The sequence below is a fragment of the Coenobita brevimanus genome, chromosome 62, assembly GCF_032717465.1.
Source record: "Coenobita brevimanus isolate Jiangsu-jjx chromosome 62, ASM3271746v2, whole genome shotgun sequence".
In the NCBI taxonomy this organism is placed as follows: Eukaryota; Metazoa; Arthropoda; class Malacostraca; order Decapoda; family Coenobitidae; genus Coenobita; species Coenobita brevimanus.
The window spans coordinates 37,187,114-37,211,467 of record NC_137015.1 but is presented as its reverse complement, the minus strand read 5'-3'; the positions used below and the strand labels follow the sequence as shown (position 1 = coordinate 37,211,467).

Sequence of the window (24,354 nt, the reverse complement as noted above, 5' to 3'; positions counted from 1 at the left end):
AGACGAACGATGAAGAAGGCTTTAAAATACACCTACTGACCACAAGAAGGCCCTTAATGTCAACAATTAATTTTTTCTAAGTCCCACACTTGCCCTAGAACACGAGAGAGAGAGAGAGAGAGAGAGAGAGAGAGAGAGAGAGAGAGAGAATGACCCACCACTATTGACATGCACGGCGACGGACGCTGTAGGGGCGCCGACGGGGAGACAGGTGTAGTTGCCAGAGTCTTCCGTGGACACAGCCGACACCAGCAGACGGGACGTGGTTTGCGGCCCCGTCTTCTCCACCTGCAGGATAAAAAAAAAAAATGGGGTGAAATGAGGTAAAGTGGGAGAAATGGGGTTTGAGAGAAAAGGGGGTTAGGCGGAGAGAAAATGGGGTTAGGCAGAGAGAAAACGGGGTTAGACAGAGAAAATGGGGTTTGGCAGACAGAAATTAGAGTTAGGCAGAGAAAATGGTAAAAACTAATGGGGTGAAATTACGTATATAACTGGGAGAAAATGGGGTTAGGCAGAGAGAAAACGGTAATAACTAATGAGATAAATGAGGCAACAAAGTGAAAAAACGAGGTCAGGCAAAGATAACATGATAACCAACTAATGCATATCACCCATTTCTAGAACAAGAGGCCCCGAGGTTACACTACAGAGTTCCGGATCATTTAGGTCATTGATTCTCCACCTTACGTAATACATCAATACAAAATCTGAAACTGTAAATAAGGTGATTCTATAGGCGATTCTCAAGACCACGTAATCAATACTACTAGAAAATCTCTTGGTAATATCAACTCTACTACTGAGGAAAGGGATTTATGAACTTGTGCCCTCCCATTGTAACTCATCTTTACCATTAGTCTGATTCAACTAAGTCAAGGAGTGAAATCCTTTGATAAGTTAATAGGTACTGATTAATTACGATCATTACGGTGTCCACGGTCAGCGGAGGGGGTGCTATCTTTTTTTTTGGGGGGGGGAGGGGGGGACTTTGATGTTAGCTGAATGCACGGAAGCTGTTCTCTGCGTCAGGTGAGAACAGTTTAGTTTTTCCTCATCTTGCTACCTACTGACGATTTTATTTTCAACTCGATTTCATTCTCGGTTTAGATGTTTGGTACTGAAGGGTTTATGAAGGCTGTATCAAATCCCTCCAAGGTGTAAAGTCTTAGGTAAACAGAATAAAATCACCTGGAAATAGCAAGAATAGAATCTGAAGTACGTCCTCAGGCTGAAAGGGCTAATCACATGCTGCCTGCATGTGGGCTGGAAGTGCAGACATGGAGACGGGGATCTGGGTGCCTCTCACCACGTCTTCCTCAACTAAGCAATTTGCATTTTACACTTTAACACTCGAATAAAAGTTACAGTGGCGTATCCAGCGCATTTCCAGGGGGGGGATGGCATATCCAGCGCATTTCCAGGAGGGGCATGGCATATCCAGCGCATTTCCAGGGGGGGCATGACATATTCAGCGCATTTTCAGGGGGGCATGGCATATCCAGCGCACTTCCAGGGGGGGGCATGGCATATCCAGCTTGGAAGGGATGCCACGTGATTAAAATACGTCAATAATGTGGTTCAACGCATGCATTACTTCAACGCAGGTTCTACAAATTTCCTGAAAAAAATATATACAGTACTGTATATATATTGATCTCAAAACTCATGCCACTATCCACTTTCATGACTGCACTCAAAGGCCAGGAATTTACGACGAAAACATGAGCATACGACACCAAATTCACCTCGCAAGTACCGTCAATAACTAGATAATTAAAGGAATATTGTATTACCAATTTAGTCAACTGAAAAGGGAAGACAACTCAGGATGCACCGCCCACTGTGTTTACTCTGAACCTAACATATTACTTCTTCCGATTTAGTCTTCTTCACTGAGGTCTAAGGAGTATTGCCATCTCCTGAATGAACCACCTTAAGACATTTTATTTCTCCTGCTCCCTGTCCAGTCCGGCCTCCGCGACGTGTTACATTTTTTTTTTTTTTTTTTTTTTTTTTTTTGAGGATGAACAGAGGAAGGAAAACTAATTAAATAAAAAGAAAATAATCCAAACACCAAATTACAGGTGTCTTGCATTCATCTACCTTTCTTTTTTGGGGGAGGGGGGGGGGGCTCACCTTCCCTGCACCTAACCCTAACTTTAACCATTAGTGGGAAGTTGAAAAATTGACCCCAGGTAATCCGTCTCTAATTAGGTCACCCACATAGAGAGAGAGAGAGAGAGAGAGAGAGAGAGAGAGAGAGAGAGAGAGAGAGAGAGCTATCTTCCCAGTACCGTGTGAAGAAAATTGACAACAGGTGAAAGACAATATAAACCCAGTCACTCCCGATGCGTGTTTCAGATGGTTCGACTTTCCCGTTACCTGTTCTTCAAATTTTGGGAAGATCTTATTTTCTCTCTCTCTCTCTCTCTCTCTCTCTCTCTCTCTCTCTCTCTCTCTCTCTCTCTCTCTCTCTCTCTCTCTCTCTCATGAAATTAACCAACTTGACCAATGACCTGTCAGACCTCAGTATGGGTGGGGAAGGGGGAGGCACTATCTATCTACCTACCTATTTATCTACCTATCGACTCGTCCATCCACCTATCTACTTATCTATCTATCTACCTATTTTTTATCTATCCATCTATCTATAGCCAGATGTCTTAATCTCCAAGGGGTGTCCACAAACAAATCGACTCCATGTCACCCCGTCCTCCGCCATCAGACTGACCACCCTCCAACCCACACCACCCTCGTATTTCCCTCCATCCCATCTCTCCGTCTCATCCTCGGTCTCCCCCTCCCCCTCTCTCCCATAAACACGTCACAAATTATATAAAACTTTTTAAAATTATCAATGTAGTTTGCAGTTAATTTCTGAATATTACACTTTATTACTGTGTGTAAAATAAATATCTTTAAAATCGATATTTGGAATACGAAATATAAAAAACAATATTAACCCCCTCTCTGACGCAACTCCAGACGATATTGTTAAGTTCAGAGCGAGTTATACAGGCCAGAGGGTTGCTATAGAACCCCCCCCCCGCTGAAGCAACCCTAATGCTGTATTCATGTTGACGCCAGACGATTTTATTCAGCTGCGAGAGCGTTACAAGAGCCCGAGAGTGTTGATATGGGCACAACGTGGAGGTATCTTCAGGAAAACGAGTGAGTGCTGTTTATTTATGGTGGGGATTGTATGGCTACCAATCCGCACGCACGCACGCGCACGCGCGCACACACACACACACACACACACACACACACACACACGAACATGATAACTAAAAATCCAGAACATATTTACTGAGAGCAAATTACATCAGCGTGCACATGCGTTAAATATACGGTACTACATTCACATCCGTATGCATCACTGGGAATTAATATATACTTTCTCTATCGCATTTAACGAAAGTATACAATAAAACAACAAGACAGCAAGAGTCAGAAGTCTGTGCATCACAGCCTCTCAGCATTGCATGGAATATCTTAGTTGAAATGTCTCTATACAAATAATTACTGGCGTGACAGATCTTACCAATATCTATATCTCTGAATTATCGTACAGCAACACAGAAACCTTTCATGGCTTCTCTGTAAATATTGATAAAGACTTAATATAAATAGATACATGAAGGCAATGCTAACCTGCAACTGTATACAAAGTTACAATCATTATATTAAATTACAAAGCACAATGTTCCAACTCCCCCCATAGGATGTCAAGAATTTCCCACTCATATAAACTGCCACGTGGAACTGAAAAGAAAAAAGTAGGGAAAGTAAAGCTGTATCATACTTGGCTAAAGAGAATAAGTTCGTTCATCTTCTCTGCATTAACCCCTAGGCTGCTGAGAGCTCTGAGCTAAGTCATGTCCTGGTGCTGCTGTTTTCCGTTAACACTCGTTATGAGCCTTCTGAGAGGTTTGTAGCAGTCTGTCGACCAGTCCTTCTCAGATGCTTGCAGCAAGCAAGGGTAAAGAAGAATTTCCCTACTTGTTATCACCACGAATACCATAGTAATTCCTTAATATCAGTCATGTTCAATTTGTTCATCTTTTACGACACACAGGCAGCATGAGTAAGGAGTTAAAGCGAACCTTCTCTCACTCTCTCTCTTTTTCCAATACAATGAACGGAAAGAGCACTCGCATTAACTGTGTGAAAAGACCAATTGTCTAGAGAGCATGTATATATACCCCCTCCCCCCCTTTCTCTCTCTCTCTCTCTCTTTTCTACAGCTATGTGTCCATTATACATTTTCTAATATTAACCCCTTCATTTCAAGAGGTCCTTTCTAGACTGTACATAAATAACATGAGGATGGACAGAAGAGCAGAAAAGTGATACTGAAATACTGGGGTTGATGGAAGCTCACATTACTACTACTACCACTACTACTACCAACACTACTACTACTTCTACTGCACAAAAATCCTATGAAGGTTACTTATAAAATATTGCACTTACAGCGTTGGTCGTGGCAGTGGGAGTGATGACAGTGGTGGCTGAAAGTGTATTTGGAATGGCAGGCTGATTTGACTAGTAACCAAGGAGACTCTTAACTACCTCATGACTAAAGCTTATAGAATTTCACGCAACCAGGACGCGGTATTCAAGCTGAGAATGGCACAGTTCCGTCGGGTGAAAAAAATTGGCCTTATGTTGGAAATAATAAAACTCGTAGGCCTATTGTTATGTTCACCTGGTTTTGTGTTCTTTACATCAACTAGAAATAAATAATAACAAACACCAAACGAATAACGAAAAAAATAACACTAATAACAATAACAAAAGAAGAAGCGACGCAACGAAAATGAATAAAAATTGAAGAGAACATTTAAAAAAAAGAAAATAGTGACCCAGTGAGAGAGAGAGAGAGAGGAGGGGTTCTGTTAAATATGCATTGTGTTCTGGGCCGGTGTCAGGGTCGCGTTGTAGCGGGGAATATAGACTGTCTTTAATGAAAGAGAGAGAGAGAGAGAGAGAGAGAGAGAGAGAGAAATTCAAATATATGGATTGATTATTAGTTCTAAGGATACGAAGGGTCGTCACATATGGATAGATAAATTGATAGGCAGATAGGCAGGTAGGCAACAAAATACAGATAATATATAAATGGTTATGTACATATATAATAGATGGGTACAGAGAGAGAAACAGATAGACAGATTCATACATACTCGTACATACAGACAGACAGATAGATATATACTGCAGATACAGACAAAAAGACAGACAGACAGACATTGACAGACATACATAGTAGACTGATGTAGAGAGAGAGAGAGAGAGAGAGAGAGAGAGAGAGAGAGACGAAACGAGAGGAGTGACAGCAGATCAACCAAACCCTTTCCTCACACACCAGCCACTCTGACCTTTATGCATACTTAAATAGGGCACAAATTTCCTTCCCACATCGTCTGCATATCTGGTGAGGAATTATTGATGAAAACTTTATGTATTTATGGTCGGCGGCGTTTGAGAGAGAGAACGTGATTGCTCTTTCTTTCTCTCTCTCTCTCTCTCTCTCTCTCTCTCTCTCTCTCTCTCTCTCTCTCTCCATATAAGTAATTCACTCAACTCTACATATTTCATCTCTCACTCTCGCTTTCTTACTTGCTAACTTTCCTATATCGAACATACCGACATATCCGTTTTAAATCTCTCTCTCTCTCTCTGGCGTCCATTACGAGAACGCTTCATTTTGCATACAACCAACCTCTTGCATTTGGCCCCTGGGTTATTCATCTCTCTCTCTCTCTCTCTCTCTCTCTCTCTCTCACTTTCTCCACAATCCGGCTACACGTTGGCTCTGATTTCGAAAATAAGGAACTGATACGACAGAATAAAGACAGGATACAATCTCTCTCTCTCTCTCTCTCTCTCTCTCTCTGAATGTAACGTGAGTGCTTTAATAACCTGTCACTGTAACATTATGAAAAAAAGCACTATATACAAAGTCAAAACGTAACAAAATTCCCAAAACTCTTCACTCCTATTATCATATTCTTCCAACTTTCTCAAAAATACCTTCAAGACGATTTTATTCAGCCTCAAGACAGACTTTTAAAACTGGAGGACTTATCCCTTTAAATCCCAGTGACCTTCCTTTATTGCTTTACTCTTTATCTTTACTGACACCAGAGGATTTTATTTAAAGCAGGAAAAGGCCTCCCATACTGAAGGGATTAATTGGGGTTTGTGTCTCACTCCTGTAGGTTGGAAACACATACCCTTAGCTGAGTAAAATCGTCTGTATGGAGGGAATTAGAACACACACATATACACAAGTACTACAGACACACACACACACACACACACACACACACACACATCCAAACACACACGGAGACACACATAAGCATACACAGACACAGCCAGCCACCCACCCACTCATCGACTCCAATCACACACACACACACATGAAGGCTATAAATACCCCTACAGTACAAAACCCTCTCTTAAGCTGAATAAAATCGTCTGGAGGCAGCAAGAACGATATATGAAGCAACGTCATCGAACTGAAGGGGTTCACCTCCTCCTTGAAACATCCTGGATCGAACCTGCAACCACCTAGACACCTGCACACGGGTCTACCCACTGCGCCACCACCTGAATTCCACCGTTAGTGTGTTGAGGGAGGCCTTCGCGTGGTGGCATTGATATAGCCGGGCTGCTCCACTGCCTGGCTATACACACATCCCCCCCTATCCCACGAAAGGAGGATGGTGGACTGCAGAGGGAGGGAAACAGCAACAACAACAACTACTACTACTACTATCTATTAAGAATGTTAATAAGCTGAGATCTTTCTTAGGAAATGGGCAACAGTCTTCCATAACCCCTTCATCACCAAGACCTGAGAGAGAGAGAGAGAGAGAGAGAGAGAGTGTGTGTGTGTGTGTGTGTGTGTGTGTGTGTGTGTGTGTGTGTGTGTGTGTGTGTGTGCTCCTCCACTAACTTATACCATCAACACTAAAACTTCTCTCCTTTTCCTCCTCCTCCCTTTAAGAAGTAGCTAAGTAAGTTCCTAAGGCCTCATAAGATTTCTCCCCCCCCCTCTCTCTCTCTCTTATAGTTTCTTTCTCACAGTGTTCAGGTTTTCCTATGCCATTAATTTGTCGATCTTTATTTCCCAACCCCCCCTTTCTCTCTCTCTCTCTCTCTCTCTCTCTCTCTCTCTCTCTCTCTCTCTCTCTTTATTGCAGCATTCAAGTTTTCCTACCCATTTTATTTGTCGATCTTTATTTCTCACCTCTCTCTCTCTCTCTCTCTGAAGGAACACCATCTTACAAAATCATGTCTGTAATCAAATTATCCCCTTGTTGGAAGCTACGAATTTTTGTGCACACTTTTTTAAATATAAAGTATCTTAAGACGGGCAAGATGGGGAAGCGCTATGCTGGCGGAGGTATACACTCTCAGAAATCACCTGTTTTCACTACGGTTCGTAAATTGAAAGTAAACTATGGAGTGGCGATTCCGTAGAGTTTCTTCACTCGCATATACGGAGAAGGCAGCTGAAGGGTGTGCAGCAAGAGACGTCGCTTCCAGTACTCTTACGATAGATAGATGGATAAACTGATAGATAGATAGATGGACAGATAGATAAACTGACAGACAGGCCGACTGATAGACTGATCAAGTAACCGCCGCCTCTCGTTGCACAGCCCGTTTATTGTGAAAGTTTATTGTATGATATTTATTAATCTAAATCCATATATATTTTGATCTAAGTGTATTAATCTATAATTATTATGTTACTTATACTCTCTCTCTCTCTCTCATCCATCCGTGCATTTCATATTTATACAGTACCAAATTATGTATCTGTGTACGGATTGGTTTTTTCTCTCTCATACCTATCCATCTGGCATTCCACACTTACACGGTCACTGGAAGTTTTCTATATTCCGCGTATTTATTCCTCTCTCTCTCTCTCTCTCTCTCTCATAATATTATCCCTTTCGCATTTCAGGCCGGCACTAATTAAATATTCTCTCACCAATACCTTCCAAATTATAGAAAACTAATAATAATAATGATATTTTAGGAAACGATGCAAAAGAAATATTTTTCTCAGATGCATGGCTTATCTTCACATGGAATTCTGGATTTATTTTGATTTATTTTTGGATAAGTTTGTCAATATATTTTTAATGTCTTTTGATTTATTCGGGTGTCTGAATTTGTGTATATATTTGAATTCAAACTATATGAATCTTGGTCTAATTTTCTACATTGTGAAACTTATACGTAGGTTTCCTTTTGGGGGCTTTTAGTATGAATAATTCGATGGAACGTTACAGAGAGAGAGAGAGAGAGAGAGAGAGAGAGAGAGAGAGGTATTTAGTCCAAAGGAAAATGCCGGTTAAAATTCAATTCCCCTCAACCACTTCACTACGAGGCGTCCCCTTAACTGAATAACACCGCCTGGCGGCAGGGGTACAAATACGTCATCGCGGTGAAGGGGTTAATGGGGATATATTAACCGCCCCAAGAATAAATACAAAGGGAAGGGATGTTACGAAGGCTGATATCAACCCCTTCAGTACGAGAGCTGTATAAAGTCGTGAGGTGGCTGTCAGAGTAGGAAAAAATGGTAACGAATCGAGTAGAACTGATTCACTTTCAATTGATTTCTCTTCTTTTCCTCCTCCTCTCCCCCTTCTTCTTTTTCCTCCTGCTCCTCCTCCTCCTCCTCCCCGTTGTTGTTGTTGTTGTTGTTCTTCTTCTTATTATTATTATTATTATTATTATTATTATTTTTATTATCACATCTTTTCTACGTTTGAACATGCAGCAGTCTCCGGCATCACTCGGGCTAAGGGCCATAAGAGGTGGAAATAGAGGGCTGGAGTAATTTTCTTACGTAATAACACAAAACTCAATGACCCGTAAGAAGAGGCATACGAGAGACGAAGACGGAGGAAGGACGGTGTGAGGGAGTGGGATGGCTAGAAGAAGAGAAAGACCGAGAATATGATGGATTGGCAAAGTTGTGAGCAGGAAGGAAGTAATGGGAAGAATAATAAGGAAACTAAGAGCAAGAAGGATAGGGAAGGTACGGGAGCATATGGGAATGGTTGTGTGAGAGTGGGATGGATGGAGACGCAGACCGAGAATAAGATGGAAGGAAAAGCTAGGAGGATTATGGAACACGGAAGAAGGAAGGCAAGATGGAGGTAACCCAGGAACAAGAGGGATGGCACATAGAAGAGGATGAAGAGGAAGGATGTGAAGGAGGGGGTTGCCGGAAGAATAAGACGAAGAACGAAGTGTAGGGAGAAGAAAGGAAAGCAAATGAACGAGGAAGTCTTAAGGGGAAAAGATGGAGGAGCAGGGCGAGGATGTGGGCGCTTAACACACAGCTCTTAACAGTTACAGACCATTCCCACACCGGCAGATGGAGCCAGACGCCCTCATATGCCGGCACTCAGGCACTAATACACACCGTCTATACTGTGATATGCTGGGGTTGCCTCGTTCAGGGCTGGTGCCGTGGTATTAGTGGGGGTGTTTTTATGACGCGTCGGTGGGCCTTATGAAAGAGTTGCTTTTGTTGTTACTTAACCCCTGTCTGTCTGGCTAGGCACACCCGTCGACGAAAGGTAAGAAACTGGTTCTGTGGGATCGTCCTACAGATACAGTACAGTACGGACACTGCGTAAAGGACCGGCGCCCCCTTATGGTAGACACTAGTTCGCCAAGGGTGGACCAGAGTTCTTCACGGAATGGTGTAGGGAATGACGAGGTTTGCTTCCTGGGTGAACGCCGCTGCTGCTTAGCTCCACATACGATACACAGCGCCACTAAGTATAGGCTCCACGTCAGCGGTTTATGAAAAAGTATAAATAACTACTAAACTGCCCATTTCTTACCACTCCAATCCATACTTCGACCACTCCTCTACCCACTACACCACCACCTCCTCCACCACTCTAACTACAAGTCTACCATCATCACCAAGTTTCAAAGGCATGAATAGCGAGGAAGTGAGAGTGCGGCCCATTTTAGACGAACATACAGCACAACTAACTTTTTGTTCTTCATTTTTTTCTGCTTTTAGACCTTATTTATAAATATACAAATATAAATATATAAATACTATACTCGTGTATCTATCTATCTATCTATCTATCTATCTATCTACATACACCGGTATACATACATACATTAATACGTGTATATATATATATACATACATACACACACACACAAACACAAACAGAAACATGATGATAATGATGATACTCAGCTGCAAACATCTAGAGACGAATCATACTTCAGGATGTGTGTGTGTGTGTGTGTGTGTGTGTGTGTGTGTGTGTGTGTGTGTGTGTGTGTGTGTGTGTGTGTGTGTGTGTGTGTGTGTGTGTGTGTGTGTGTGTGTGTGTGTGTGTGTGTGTGTGTGTGTGTGTGTGTGTGTGTGTGTGTGTGTGTCCTTTTCATTCCTCTCCTCCCCACCAGCCCCTAACATCACCAACCACCTTCTCCACCACTATATAACCACTCAGCCACCACCTCCCCTACACAGCAATCCCCGTGACTATAAAACCACCTCACCTGTACCGACACGCCGCCCCTGGGAGAGTCGTAGTCAAGCAGGTGGTTCTGATGGTACCAGAGGAGGGCGGGGGGCGGCGACCCTTCATGCACCACCACACACACGAGCGATAAGGACGACCCCGCCTGGAGAAACCGCTCGCCGGAACCCAAGATACGAGTCCGCGAACCTGAGGGAGAGATTAATGATAAGATTGTAGATAAGAATATAGATAAATTATAAGGTAGAATATAGTGTGATAAGATACATAGAGCTTACGGAATCGAGCACACGTGGGTTACAGGATGCAAAATACAGAAATGAATATATACAGGATATGTACGTTACAGGATACAAACTGAAATAAAGATTATCACACACACACACACACGAGAGAGAGAGACAGACAGACAGACAGACAGACAGACAGACAGAGAGAGTGGATGGTGTGCGCCTAAGCAGTGATGGAAGGTATGCAAAAAATAAAAATAAATAAATAAATAACAATATTATCACACTGAACAGATTATCATATTAAAACATTGCATTATAGGCGCTTCCGTTGACAATGTACCTGCACCGCACCAGTATATCAACAATCCAACAGATAAAACACACGCACACACACACACACACACACAACAGTCTCTCAGATATGGCGAGTCAAGTATTTCACAGTGGGTGGGGTGGGCGGAGAAGAGTGGGCGGGTTGGACTGGCCTCGTGGTGGGTGGTGAGGCAGGGCAAGGGGAGGGGGGAATACAACCTGTGAAAATGGGCGTTGTAGGTCGGCCAGCATGGGCGGGGCAGTGGATTAATTCAAAGTTTTTTTCCATCAAAGGCAAGAGGAAAGTAAGCACACGCCAGAAATAAATAAATAAATAAATAAACGATGTACAGTTGAGGACGAAAATACTGATCCATCTCATTACGATAACTAAAGAGACAGTGAACGATGAATTCTGAAACCCACTAGCGTAACCTTCTGTAGCTCACCAAACTTTCCCAGAATTTTATGCTAACGAGTCACAATTGTTCGACCAAAAATGTAACTCTAACTCACTTCCCACAACTGTACTTTCAATTGCCCACGTAATGCCCGGCCAGTTAAGAAGATTACAGCACACAAATTACAGGTCTGTTACAAAAAACATGTTCACAATTACAGCTTCCTACACGCTACACAAATCTCCTCAATAACATCAAAGGGCATGCGAGAAGCCAAAAAAAAAAAAAAAAAAAAAAATAAAAAAACTACAAGAATTACAAAAACTACAAAGAATGAACTATTTTGAAACAGTATCGTCTCTTCCTTTATTTTTGTTATCGTCTTTTACTTTATTTTTGTTATCTCTTTTCCTCTACTTTTGCTATCGTCTTTGCTTTATTTTTGCTATCGTCTTTTGCTTTATTTTTGTTATCGTCTTTTGCTTTATTTTTGCTATCGTCTTTAATTTTTTTGGCGATCGTCTTTCACTTTAAACTTGCTATCATATTCTGCTTTATTTTGCTATCGTCTTTGCTTTATTTTTGCTATCGTCTTTGCTTTATTTTTGCTATCGTCTTTTGCTTTATTTTTGTTATCGTCTTTGCTTTATTTTTGCTATCGTCTTTTGCTTTATTTTTGCTATCGTCTTTTGCTTTATTTTTGTTATCGTCTTTTATTATATTTTTGCTGGTACCACGATACTGTATTGAATAAAGGAGAGAATAAGAATGTGATTGCCGAAGGCTGTATCTAACCCCACAAATTTGAACCTCTATGCTGAATAAAATCGTCTGGGGGAGTAAAATATAAATAATTCGTCCTCGTACTGAAACGGCAGACGAGGAATACAGGTTACAAATACACAAGAACACAGAATACGGAATACTAAACAAAATACAAAATAGCAAGAAAGAGGGACTGAAGAATGGAATACGTGTTTGAAATATACAGACTACAAACCATGCTAGACAATGAAATGTAAAATAAAAAACTTGAGTAACCGCTGCAGACATAGAAAAAGGATTGTGAACCTGTTTAATACATACATTTCTCTCTCTCTCTCTCATTCATTTTCAAGCCTGATTTCAGATTCTCTCTATTCAGTTAATAAATCACCTGCTGTAACCCCTCCCAAGACCCCCTTTTTTTTTTTTTATTCTTATGCGGGGAAGAAAGAACCAAAGGCCAGAAACGCTGAAAACTGTTCCAAGAAAAAAATAAAACCAAAATAACAGAAAGCCAAATTGAAAGAACGGTTTGATAATTCTTTTCTCATCCCAATCTACATCCCTGAAAATGACCTACAGGAAAAATATAAAAACTTTGGCGATACGTTCCCTTCCTTATCTGTAGCGCCTCCTTATCTGATAACCTCCCGCCTCCTTCAGGGGTTTTAAGATGGCAGGAACGTCTTTGTGGATTTCTATTAGAGACTTTACATAGCTTTCTTTCAGCGTCTTCCTTTCGAATCTTTCTTTTCCCTCTAAAATGTCACACAATCTCTCTCTCTCTCTCTCGGCAAAATAAAGTCACCTGGCAATACTTGGATTCCACAACTAGAGCTGTCCCGAACATGAGCAGACTAAATTGGGTGCCACCGGAGACTAATACGTGTTCATTATTACTTTCTCCCTCCCCCAGCGACTCCTCAATTATCCCTTTATTACTACAGCGCTGTTTTGGAGTTAATTTTTGTCGGCTATTTTTATCGTCTTAGTTATGCTGTTTCTTCCTTTTACTGCTGGCGCTCCCTCACTAGAAAAGTCAGGTTTTAATTTTCTTTTTCTTCATCTTCTTCTACTCTCTCTCTCTCTCTAATTCCCTCCATTTTCAAAGCATTTTCAATTTTCTCACTTCTAGGCAACTTCCTTCCTTCTGATGATTTTCCTCAATATTCCTGCTTTTTTCCTGATTTCCTCGTGTCATAATTACCACTTATTACTGAACGAAATTATCTGGTGTTACCTTATAAATAATTCCTATGGCAAGTGTGTCCATTCCAGCTTACCATAACTTATCATTCAATATATTTTCTAATTAATTCAAGGTAATGGAAATATAATGAGGCAAAACAGAAAAAAAAATGTGTCCTCAGCTTCTTCGAAAATCACACACACACACACACACACACACACACACACACACAAGGATACAAAGAGGCGGTACAGTGGGTAATATTGTACCCTGAGTTGCCTGTGCTAATTTTGTAACCTGGAGTCTTGTTCCTTGTTTTATGGCTTGTAATTAGCAGTTTGTAAGTGTGTGTGTGTGTGTGTGTGTGTGTGTGTGTGTGTGTGTGTGTGTGTGTGTGTGTGTGTGTGTGTGTGTGTCCTCACCTAATTACATTTTTAGAGTGAGTCAGCCTCGTAAAACCCCATCTGCTTTTACTATTTTATCGCACTTTTCTTTAAATTCCTCAATGTTCCTTTATTTCATTTTTATTTATTTTTTACCACATGCAGCTTTATTTCGTTCCTGGATCCACGAGTCTTTACTTGGAACACTATATTTTCTCATATCCTTTAACACCTCTTATTCAATGCAGTGTTTGGCTATCTTCTACACGTCTCTAACTGCTAGCATTGCGTTTCTTTTTAATCCTTCCCTCTTGTGACATATGTATAATATTATCAGATCTCCTCCTCCTTCTTCTCCTCCTCCTCTTCCTCCTCCTCCTCCTCTTCTTCTTCCAGCGAGGTTAGGTGTAGTCTTTTTAGTCTGTCCTCTTAACTTTAATCCCACAAGCAAGGCACTAATTCTCTAGCTGCTCTTTGCACTTTTAAAATTCTGTTTCTGTGTTCTTTCAGTAAAGGGTTCCAATCAACTACGGCATATTCCAGCGCTGACATAACAAAAACTGTAATTATATTTACGACCACGTCTTTATCTATCTATCTATTTATCTATCTATACATAATGGCGTGCAGTATATTAATATGTATTCCTAATTCACATGATTTTTTGGTTATAGTTTTAGGTTATTTTTCTTGCGGTGTTTCCTATACTTTTTTTGTAAAAGGATAATGCTCCATTTGTATTTGTGTATGTAACCTTTAGAAAATCATTATTCAGCATTAATGTTTGTTTCACCGTTCCTTATTCGTCTTTCCCCGCATTATGTACCATTTTCTCATTGGCAACCTTACACCGCACGAAAAATTGCTCTGCCTCCATTGCTGTTATCATTTTATTTATTCACCGAGTCATATTTCCGTAAAGCTTTATTAACCTTCCATATTTTCTTTCTTATTGCTATTTCTTGGTATCTTCATGATCCCAGAGATTTTTTTTTTTTTTTCTGCTGATATTAGACTTTCACTGTCTAGTTGGTAATGAAAAAGTCCCCTGCAGTAACGAGAGGTGGAAAAGGGGGGAGGGGGAGACCGAGGATGAAACGGAGGGATGGAGTACTGAGGTATATGAGAACGGGGGTGCAAGTTGGGGGGAAGGCAGTGAATTAGCAAGGGACAGGGCGACAGGGAGGCGATTTGTTTGTGGCCACGCATTATGGGATTGAAACGTCTGGCTATTGATAGATGGACAGTCAGATACATAGATAGACAGACAGACAAATTTTCCAGATTTCTGAAACTCGACAATGACTGTTGAATCATGCATTATTTTACCTAACCAAGTCTTAATGAATTGGTCTTCGCTGTCTCTCCCACTTCTGCATCTGATTTTTTTTTTTAAATTCCAAAACATGTTTACTGATTTATTAATATTAAAAGTGCCCCTCATAAGTTTCACATTCTCCCCATTAATTCCTTAACTCCATGACCACTATGCTATCGATTTTTTTTTTTTTTTTTTTTTATCTCCAAGTATACATCTATTTTTTTTTTCCTGACATCTTGAGGTATACAGTATTTCCCATATCTACCTTTTTTTTTTTTTTTTCATTTTTAGGTCTCATTTTTTCATTTGAGTCTATTTTTTTCATTTTTGGGTCTATTTTTTCATTTTTGGGTCTCATTTTTTCATTTTTGGGAACTTTTTCATTTTGGGGTCTCATCTTTTCATTTTTGGGTCTAGTTTATGGGTCTCATTTTTTTCATTTTGGGGACCCTTTCTCAATTTTGGGTCTCATTTTTTTTCATTTTGGGTCTCATTTTTTTCATTTGGGGGTCTTTTTTTTTAATTTTTGGACTTTTTTTTATTTTTTGGGTCTTATTTCTTCATTACACCTGCTACTTAATTTCTATGCTTTCTTCAGGCTTCTCATTTTTATCAATATACTAATTTGCATTAATAATTATTCAGTGACTGGTGTGGCATTTTTTTTTTTTTTTAATCCCACCACTTTGTTTTTGTTTGCTTATTTCTTTGCTTATATGTTTGTCTGATCTTCCTCTCCCTTGTTATTTCACTCAGTTACTATGTCAAGTTATATTCAAGTTATATTTCAAGTTTAGGTATTAGTTCGCCTATTACGGGTTACACATATAATTAAATCCTCTGTTAACTACATATTATCATTCTGCTTCTTACTCTGATTTTTATTCTTTGCCTCCTGTAAATCCATCTTAAACCCTCTGACTGCCATGATTTCTCTCATCTGAATAAAATCGTTTGGGGTTAGAATAAAATCCCTACAAGTACCAGCAGCAGAGAGAGGATTACTTGAGACAGGATTACTCGTGACGGGATTACTTGATAGGATTACTCGATAGGATTACTCAAGACGGGATTATTCAAGACAGGATTACTCGTGATGGGATTGCTCGATAGGATTACTCGGGTCAGGATTACTCAAGACAGGATTACTCGACAAGATAGTTTCTGATGCTTTTTCATGTTAGACTTTGAGCTGGAAAAAGGGAGAGGAAAAAAAATCTTCCAGTGCTGGCCTTAAAAAATAATACAAATAATAAAGGAAAGTGTACCAAAGCGATGAATAGGGTGATAAATCTGACACGCTCTTCCTCTTCTTTTCATTTTTTTTTTCCTTTTTTTTCCAGCAACATAAAAATTTCCTCAGCTAAGCAGCCCATGAAAACCACGTCGTTTTATCTATGAGAACTCTCTCTCTCTCTCTCTCTCTCCCCCACGCCGTCCGACCATGAACCGTGTAAGGCAGAAATAACACAGAAGGAAATTTCACACGAAGGTCAGAAGGAAGCACTACTAATAAAGTCAAAGGTCACGAAATCTTAAGAAGACAGCGTAAGTTACTTTAATGAACATGCCTTAATCTTACGAACCTTCTTAGCCAGCACCGTAAGATCTAATTAAGTCACTAAGATAATCACACTTCTACCCTTCTATTTTCAATCTTAATATATTTTCAATCTTTCAATATTCTTACAAACCTCTTACAGCTAGCATGGTGGGGTCTACCTTACGCCTCCCTTGTGGAAAGATCCTATTCACATTCTGTTTATCACTCTACATAGCCTTCCGAGCTAGCATGAGGAGGTCTAGTACACGCCAAATTTACACCTCCCTAGTGAAAATGTCCCTGAAAATGTAAAGGCTAAATATTGAGTGGCTGAGTGTATTTCATTGACGCCTCCCTAGTAGAAATGTCCATAATTAACTGACAGAAAAGAGCCTAATTGAGTCACTTATCTTTACTCCTCCCTAGTGGAAAAATAGATAACTATTTGACACAAAATTTAAATGCATTATATGTCCTCTAAAATCTAAATATTCCCTAAAAAAATATATATATAAATAATATTGGGTACATAACGTTTATAATTTACGTCAGCAATGAAATAAATACAAAACGTGACAGACGATAAACAACTATACTCCTTCTACTCTAACTTGGCCTAAAACTGACTCTCTCTATACTGTGCTGAGCTGTGGCAATACAGTAACACTAGAATACGATGCTAGTCACGAAGAAGTGCTACAGAAAGAAGGTAAAGCCGTAGCAATGTCCTTTTCGCTTGCCACTAAGCCGCGTGAAATAGGCTGCCGAAAGAGGGAAATCTGAGCCAAGTTAAGATGAAAATACTATGGTTAAATTGTACATAAATACTGGGTGGACAGGTGAGAGGCTTACCTTTGAGTTCGTGTTGTGATTGTGTTGACTCCTGGAGCTGGCGATCCAACACGCTCCTGTCTGCAAGGTTTGAGCAGGTTAGGTTAGGTTAAGGTAGGGTAGGGTACGGTAGGGTAAGTGAGAAGAGGAGAGGAGAGGAGAGGAGAGGGGAGGGGGAGGGGAAGGTAGATTAGGTTAGGGTAGGGTAAGAGAGGAGAGGGGAGGGGAGGGTAAATTAGGTTAGGTTAAGTTAGGCTAGATTAAGGTAGAGTAAGGTTGGGTAGGGTAGGGTAGAGTAAGGTAGGGGAGGGTAGATTAGGTTAAGGGAGGAAAGGGAAGATTAGGATAGGATAGGTTAGGGTAGGGGAGGGGAGGGTAGATTAGATTAGGTTAGGTTAGGTTAGGGTAGGGTAGGTTATGCTGGCGTAGAGTAGGGTAGGGTAGGGCAAAGATCAGTAGTCAGATTACTGTAGATTAGGGCAGGCTAAGCTGAAGGGGTGAACACTAAACGTATCAGGATAGAACTATTACATTTCTACTTCCCTATCAATTTTATCTTTTTTTTTTATGCATTCGACTCGGGCATACCAACTCTAGACAGCCCGTTCCCTGAGGTCTAGCCGTATTCCCATGCATCAGACCCTTACGAACGACACAACCTCACATGCCACCACTTGGTCTCTAATCAATGACCGTCTATATTGAATCATACTGGGGTCATTCTCTTCAGCGCTAGTGTGATGATATTAAAAGGGTTTTTATATATAATGTTATTCTACAGATATCATTAAGTGTAGTCCTAACACTTTTATCTATCTGAATTTGTCTATCTACTTCCCTCCCTCCCTACCTACCTTCCTACTTACCTATCTATCTATCTGTTCATATATTTACTCATTCACCTATCAAGAGTCTTAATGATTCTGTTTATCAGCTTATCTATGTATGTGAAAATCCACCTATCTATTTAGCTATATATCTATCTTTCTATCTATCTAGCAGTCAATCTATCCACGTATCTATTTATCTAAAATGCTTAATCCAGCCGTGCAACACTGGATGGTAACCATATAACCAAACCATACGTGCTCCCTACGTGTCAAGTGGATTGGTGGAGGGTTAGTGCCCCTCCCTGTAAAACAAATAACTCAGAGTCAAATGGCCACCCCGTACGGGATTATGGCGTCTGGCAATAGATAGATAGATAGATAGCTAAATATCTATCTGTAAGTTAACATTCACACTCAAGAAGATCAAGATTTAAATACAATGTTTCTCTTTTTTTTAATCAATGTATGTGTATCTATTTATCTATCTACTTAAAACATACAGGTAAGTACTTAAAAAATAAATTCCTCTAATGTGACCTGCTTTCTCTAAATATATCATCTCTGTTATATTCATTAATTCATATCTTTCTGTAACACTAACTCACAAAATCATAAACACATGAATATTTTAACAGCATCGTAATCAACAGTATCTATCTATCTATCTATCTATTGTATCTACCTATAATCAAAAATACCTACAAATACACCCCAATTTATCACCTACCTACAATACTTACTCAAAATTTACAATACAGTTTTTCAACATAACGTGCCGGGAATATCACAACAATAATATACTTCTCGACGACAAAACTTTTCATTTCATTTACTATCATAACATCTTTTTTTTTCGAACTCAAGGTGATTATAGAAGGATTATTTATTGCAATGAGGGATTAGGGTTACATCTGTCAGCTCCAGTTCCTAAAATCTCCTAAGCTGGGCAAATACGTCTAGTGGTGGCAAAAATTAAGGATAAAATAGAATATCGTTCTGCCTACACACACACACACACACACACACACACACACACACACACACACACACACACACACACAAACACATATTCAAATTTAAGGATATGTACGATAAATATGGTTTAAGACACGGGACAGTACGAGCTTGACTCACTCCTGTAAAGATACAATTAGGTAAGAACAATTAGGTAAGAACAGGATTAGATGATGTATGTATGTATGATGTATATATAAGTTGCCTTCAAATTCTTCGGGAACTACAAAATCCGAATGAAAAATGTACAATTACATGTGTGCTCAGGGCAAATGCTCATAATACTCAAGGCTTTCTTCTGTAATGGCTTTTTCTCCCCTCTTTCCGTGATTACAGGCAGTACAGGAAGGGTGTGGTTCTGTGGTAGTGTGTGGTGCTAGGGTGGTGGTGTGGTGTGGTGAGAGTGCGCTATCTGGTGTGGTATGGGAGGGCGTGGTGGCAGTGTGAGAATGTGGTGTGGTGTGGTGTGGTGCAATATAGTGTAGCTGATGGGACCGGGTGTGGTAGAAAATGTAGTGTGTGGTGTGGAAGAATATAGCTTAGGAAAACAGTGCGATAAGGAAGTGTGTTGTGGTGTGACGATAAGAACGCAGAGTGATGGTAGTAGTGATTAGTAATGCTGACTATGATGGCAGTAGTGTGAGCTGTGAGATAATGGCGGGTAATGAGGCTAATTTGGGGGTAATGAGAGGGGAGGTTCGGTCGACCAATTAGCACTTTAGATAACAGCTGGAACTGCTACCTGTGTGGAGAAAGAGTGTTACTGGCTTAATTACCTTCATTAGGTTTTAAGTTTCAGTATTTATTATTATTATTATATTGTTTTTTATTACCAGCATTATTATGAATATTACGATCACAACTTACTCTGCAAATAACACAGGTAATACTCACAACATCATTTGCATTATTTTTGCTCAAATTACCTACATCCCTTCTCCAAATCATTTTACTACTATTATAACAAGGGCAAGAACAACAACAACAACAAAAATATTCGACGTGTTATTCTTACTGTCCCCGTCACCTCCTCCTCAGCTGATCTGTGTTTACAATCGATCAGCTGACGGCCCCGAGTACACGTGACTTTCCCTCAACAGGTAGGTCAACACTGCTCACTTCTCACACCTTTACCTGGATTTAACCCTCTCTCTCTACAGGTAGGTCAACACTGCTCATTTCTCACACCCTTACCTGGCTTTAAACCCCCCCTCCCCTCTCTCTCTCTACAGGTAGGTCAACACTGCTCACTTCTCACACCTTTACCTGGATTTAACCCTCTCTCTCTCTCTCTCTCTCTCTCTCTCTCTCCAGGTAAGCTGACACTGCCCACCTCTCACACCCTTAGCTGGCTTTAACCCTTTCAATCCCATCTCTCTCCCTCTCTCTCAGTTTATCCTTGCTGCCTCCAGACTGGTTTCTCTCTCTCTCTCTCTCTCAGTTTAACCTTGTCACCTCCATACAATTTTATTTATCCTCTCTCTCTCTCTCTCTCAAATGAAGATCACGTTATCGGACTGAAGGGGTTAAATACTCTCTTCCGGTTACATCAGCAACAAAAAGAACAGCAAACAAATTAAAATAAACAGTAAGAACAAAGAATACCAGTAACAAAATAAATAAGTAAATAAATAAAATAAATAAAAAAGTAAATACATAAAAATAAATACCAATAAAGAAAAAAATAAATAAGAAAATAAATAAATAAATAAATAAATAAAGGCATCAGTACCGTCAGCAACAATAACAATAACTACAAGAACATCAAAATCAATGACGACAACTCACGACAATCGCATAACAACACAAATAACAATAACGGTAAATATAACAATAAAAAAACGCAACACAGATGAAAGTATATGAAAAAAAAAGGGCATGTAAAAGCAAAAACAACAACAACAACAACAACAGGAAGGCACTTGAAAAACTACCACTACTACCACACCTACCACAATTACTACATCAACCATAACCACAGCAACCCTCCTCCTCCTCCTCCTCCTCTTCCTCCTCCTCCTCATCATCATCATCATCAAAATCACCCTAAAGTACAAAATTGCAAGAACTACAGAGCTTTCAAAAGACTCGAATCCACACACAAACCACTTCACAAACCATCCACACACACAATCCACTCCAGTTAAACCATCCACACACACAATCCACTCCAGTTAAACCATCCACACATAAACCACTCCAGTTAAACCATCCACTCACACAATCCACTCCAGTTAAACCATCCACACAATCCACTCCACAGTTAAACCATCCACTCACACAATCCACTCCAGTTAAACCATCCACACAATCCACTCCAGTTAAACCATCCACACAATCCACTCCACAGTTAAACCATCCACACACACAATCCACTCCAGTTAAACCATCCACACAATCCACTCCACAGTTAAACCATCCACACAATCCACTCCACAGTTAAACCATCCACACACACAATCCACTCCAGTTAAACCATCCACACAATCCACTCCACAGTTAAACCATCCACACACACAATCCACTCCACAGTTAAACCATCCACACACAATCCACTCCAGTTAAACCATCCACACAATCCACTCCAGTTAAACCATCCACACAATCCACTTCACAGTTAAACCATCCACTCACACAATCCACTCCAGTTAAACCATCCACACAATCCACTCCAGTTAAACCATCCACACAATCCACTCCACAGTTAAACCATCCACTCACACAATCCACTCCAGTTAAACCATCCACTCACACAATCCACTCCAGTTAAACCATCCACTCACACAATCCACTCCAGTTAAACCATCCACTCACACAATCCACTCCAGTTAAACCATCCACTCACACAATCCACTCCAGTTAAACCATCCACACAATCCACTCCACAGTTAAACCATCCACACAATCCACTCCACAGTTAAACCATCCACACAATCCACTCCACAGTTAAACCATCCACACAATCCACTCCACAATTAAACCATCCACACAATCCACTCCACAATTAAACCATCCACACACACAATCCACTCCAGTTAAACCATCCACACAATCCACTCCACAGTTAAACCATCCACACAATCCACTCCAGTTAAACCATCCACACAATCCACTCCACAGTTAAACCATCCACACACACAATCCACTCCAGTTAAACCATCCACACACACAATCCACTCCAGTTAAACCATCCACACAATCCACTCCAGTTAAACCATCCACACAATCCACTCCAGTTAAACCATCCACACAATCCACTCCAGTTAAACCATCCACACAATCCACTCCACAGTTAAACCATCCACACACACAATCCACTCCAGTTAAACCATCCACACAATCCACTCCAGTTGAACCATCCACACAATCCACTCCAGTTAAACCATCCACACAATCCACTCCACAGTTAAACCATCCACACAATCCACTCCACAGTTAAACCATCCACACACACAATCCACTCCAGTTAAACCATCCACACAATCCACTCCAGTTAAACCATCCACACAATCCACTCCAGTTAAACCATCCACACAATCCACTCCACAGTTAAACCATCCACACAATCCACTCCACAGTTAAACCATCCACACACACAATCCACTCCAGTTAAACCATCCACACAATCCACTCCAGTTAAACCATCCACACAATCCACTCCAGTTAAACCATCCACACAATCCACTCCAGTTAAACCATCCACACAATCCACTCCAGTTAAACCATCCACTCCACAGTTAAATCATCCACACACACAATTCACTCCACAAACCATCCACACACAATCCACAGTTAAACCATCCACTCCACAGGTAAACCATCCACACACAAAAGTATGCAACACAACACCTGTGAGATGAGGGCAATTCCGTCGACTATCAGGAAAAAATACAGGTAGCGCCATGTCCTGTGCATCTGTATACATTTTTCAAGCATTTTTTTTCTACAGTACGATGGAGGCTGTACTACATTTTCTCACTTTCTTCTTTCTTTCAGTCTTTCTTTCTCCAAACACCTTTCTCTTTGCTGCCATTCTTTCATTTATTCACCAATTCACTTTAAACTTGGTACAATTATTCCATGGGCAAATACCTCTCTCTCTCTCTATCTATCTATCTAGCTATCTATCTATCTCTATCTCTCTCGATTAAGGTCCTTTATAGGGTTTTATGAGGTCAAACGTCAGCCAAACCAATACACATTTAGTGAAAGGTGGCAACACAAATCCGCAGAGTTTACCCATTTCTGTGGAGGGGTGGGGAAAATTAACCTCGACTTTTTTTTTTTTTTTTTTTTTTACCCATTCTGCATTCCCCACAGTACGTCTTATTTATTTATACAGTTATTTTGCTTCATCACCTTTCACTATTTGCACATTCACACGTTCACTCATCATGTCCATCCATCAACATCTTGGCTTTGCATGCCTCCTCCCATCATCAGTCTCACTCACATATACAGCACACAATTTCTCATATACATCATTATCAAAACCACTAAATACAATGTACCACTTCATGATAATAATTTCAGTAAAAATCTCAATTACATCATTCACAAATAACACTGCAACCACCACCACCACAACTACCAACATTTACAACCACCACCACTATTGTTACCACTAATGCATAATAAACCAACAAAGAGGTAATTACAACTAGCCTATTTGTACGGTCCTAATTATGTCTATTTCATTACACCAACCACTGCAACTTTAACCTAATCACTTCGACTACCACCATTACTGTACAACCATTTCATATCAAGATTATCATTACTATTTTGGTGATATCTGTAATTTCTTCAGCACAATAAAAACTACAACCACATACGCAACCACAAGCTTCACAACCACAACTATAATGACGACCATCACAACCACAACCATAACAATAATAACTACCACAACTACCAACATCCCACCACCACTACCACAACCATAACAACCACAACTACCAACATCCCACCACCAC

At 40.3% G+C, this 24,354-nt stretch overlaps 1 protein-coding gene across 1 annotated transcript in view; it reads right to left on the bottom strand.

Moving 5' to 3' along the window:
• The window catches only part of LOC145404040 (neurotrimin-like), a 248,431-nt gene that overhangs the window by 7,492 nt on the left and 216,585 nt on the right, over nucleotides 1-24,354 (bottom strand). Inside the window, exons 5-6 of the mRNA XM_080275643.1 lie at nucleotides 10,576-10,745; nucleotides 159-288 (exon numbers count right to left, since the gene is read on the bottom strand). Of these exons, the coding sequence (XP_080131769.1) occupies nucleotides 159-288; nucleotides 10,576-10,745 (300 nt within the window). The remainder of the gene's footprint in view (nucleotides 1-158; nucleotides 289-10,575; nucleotides 10,746-24,354) is intronic.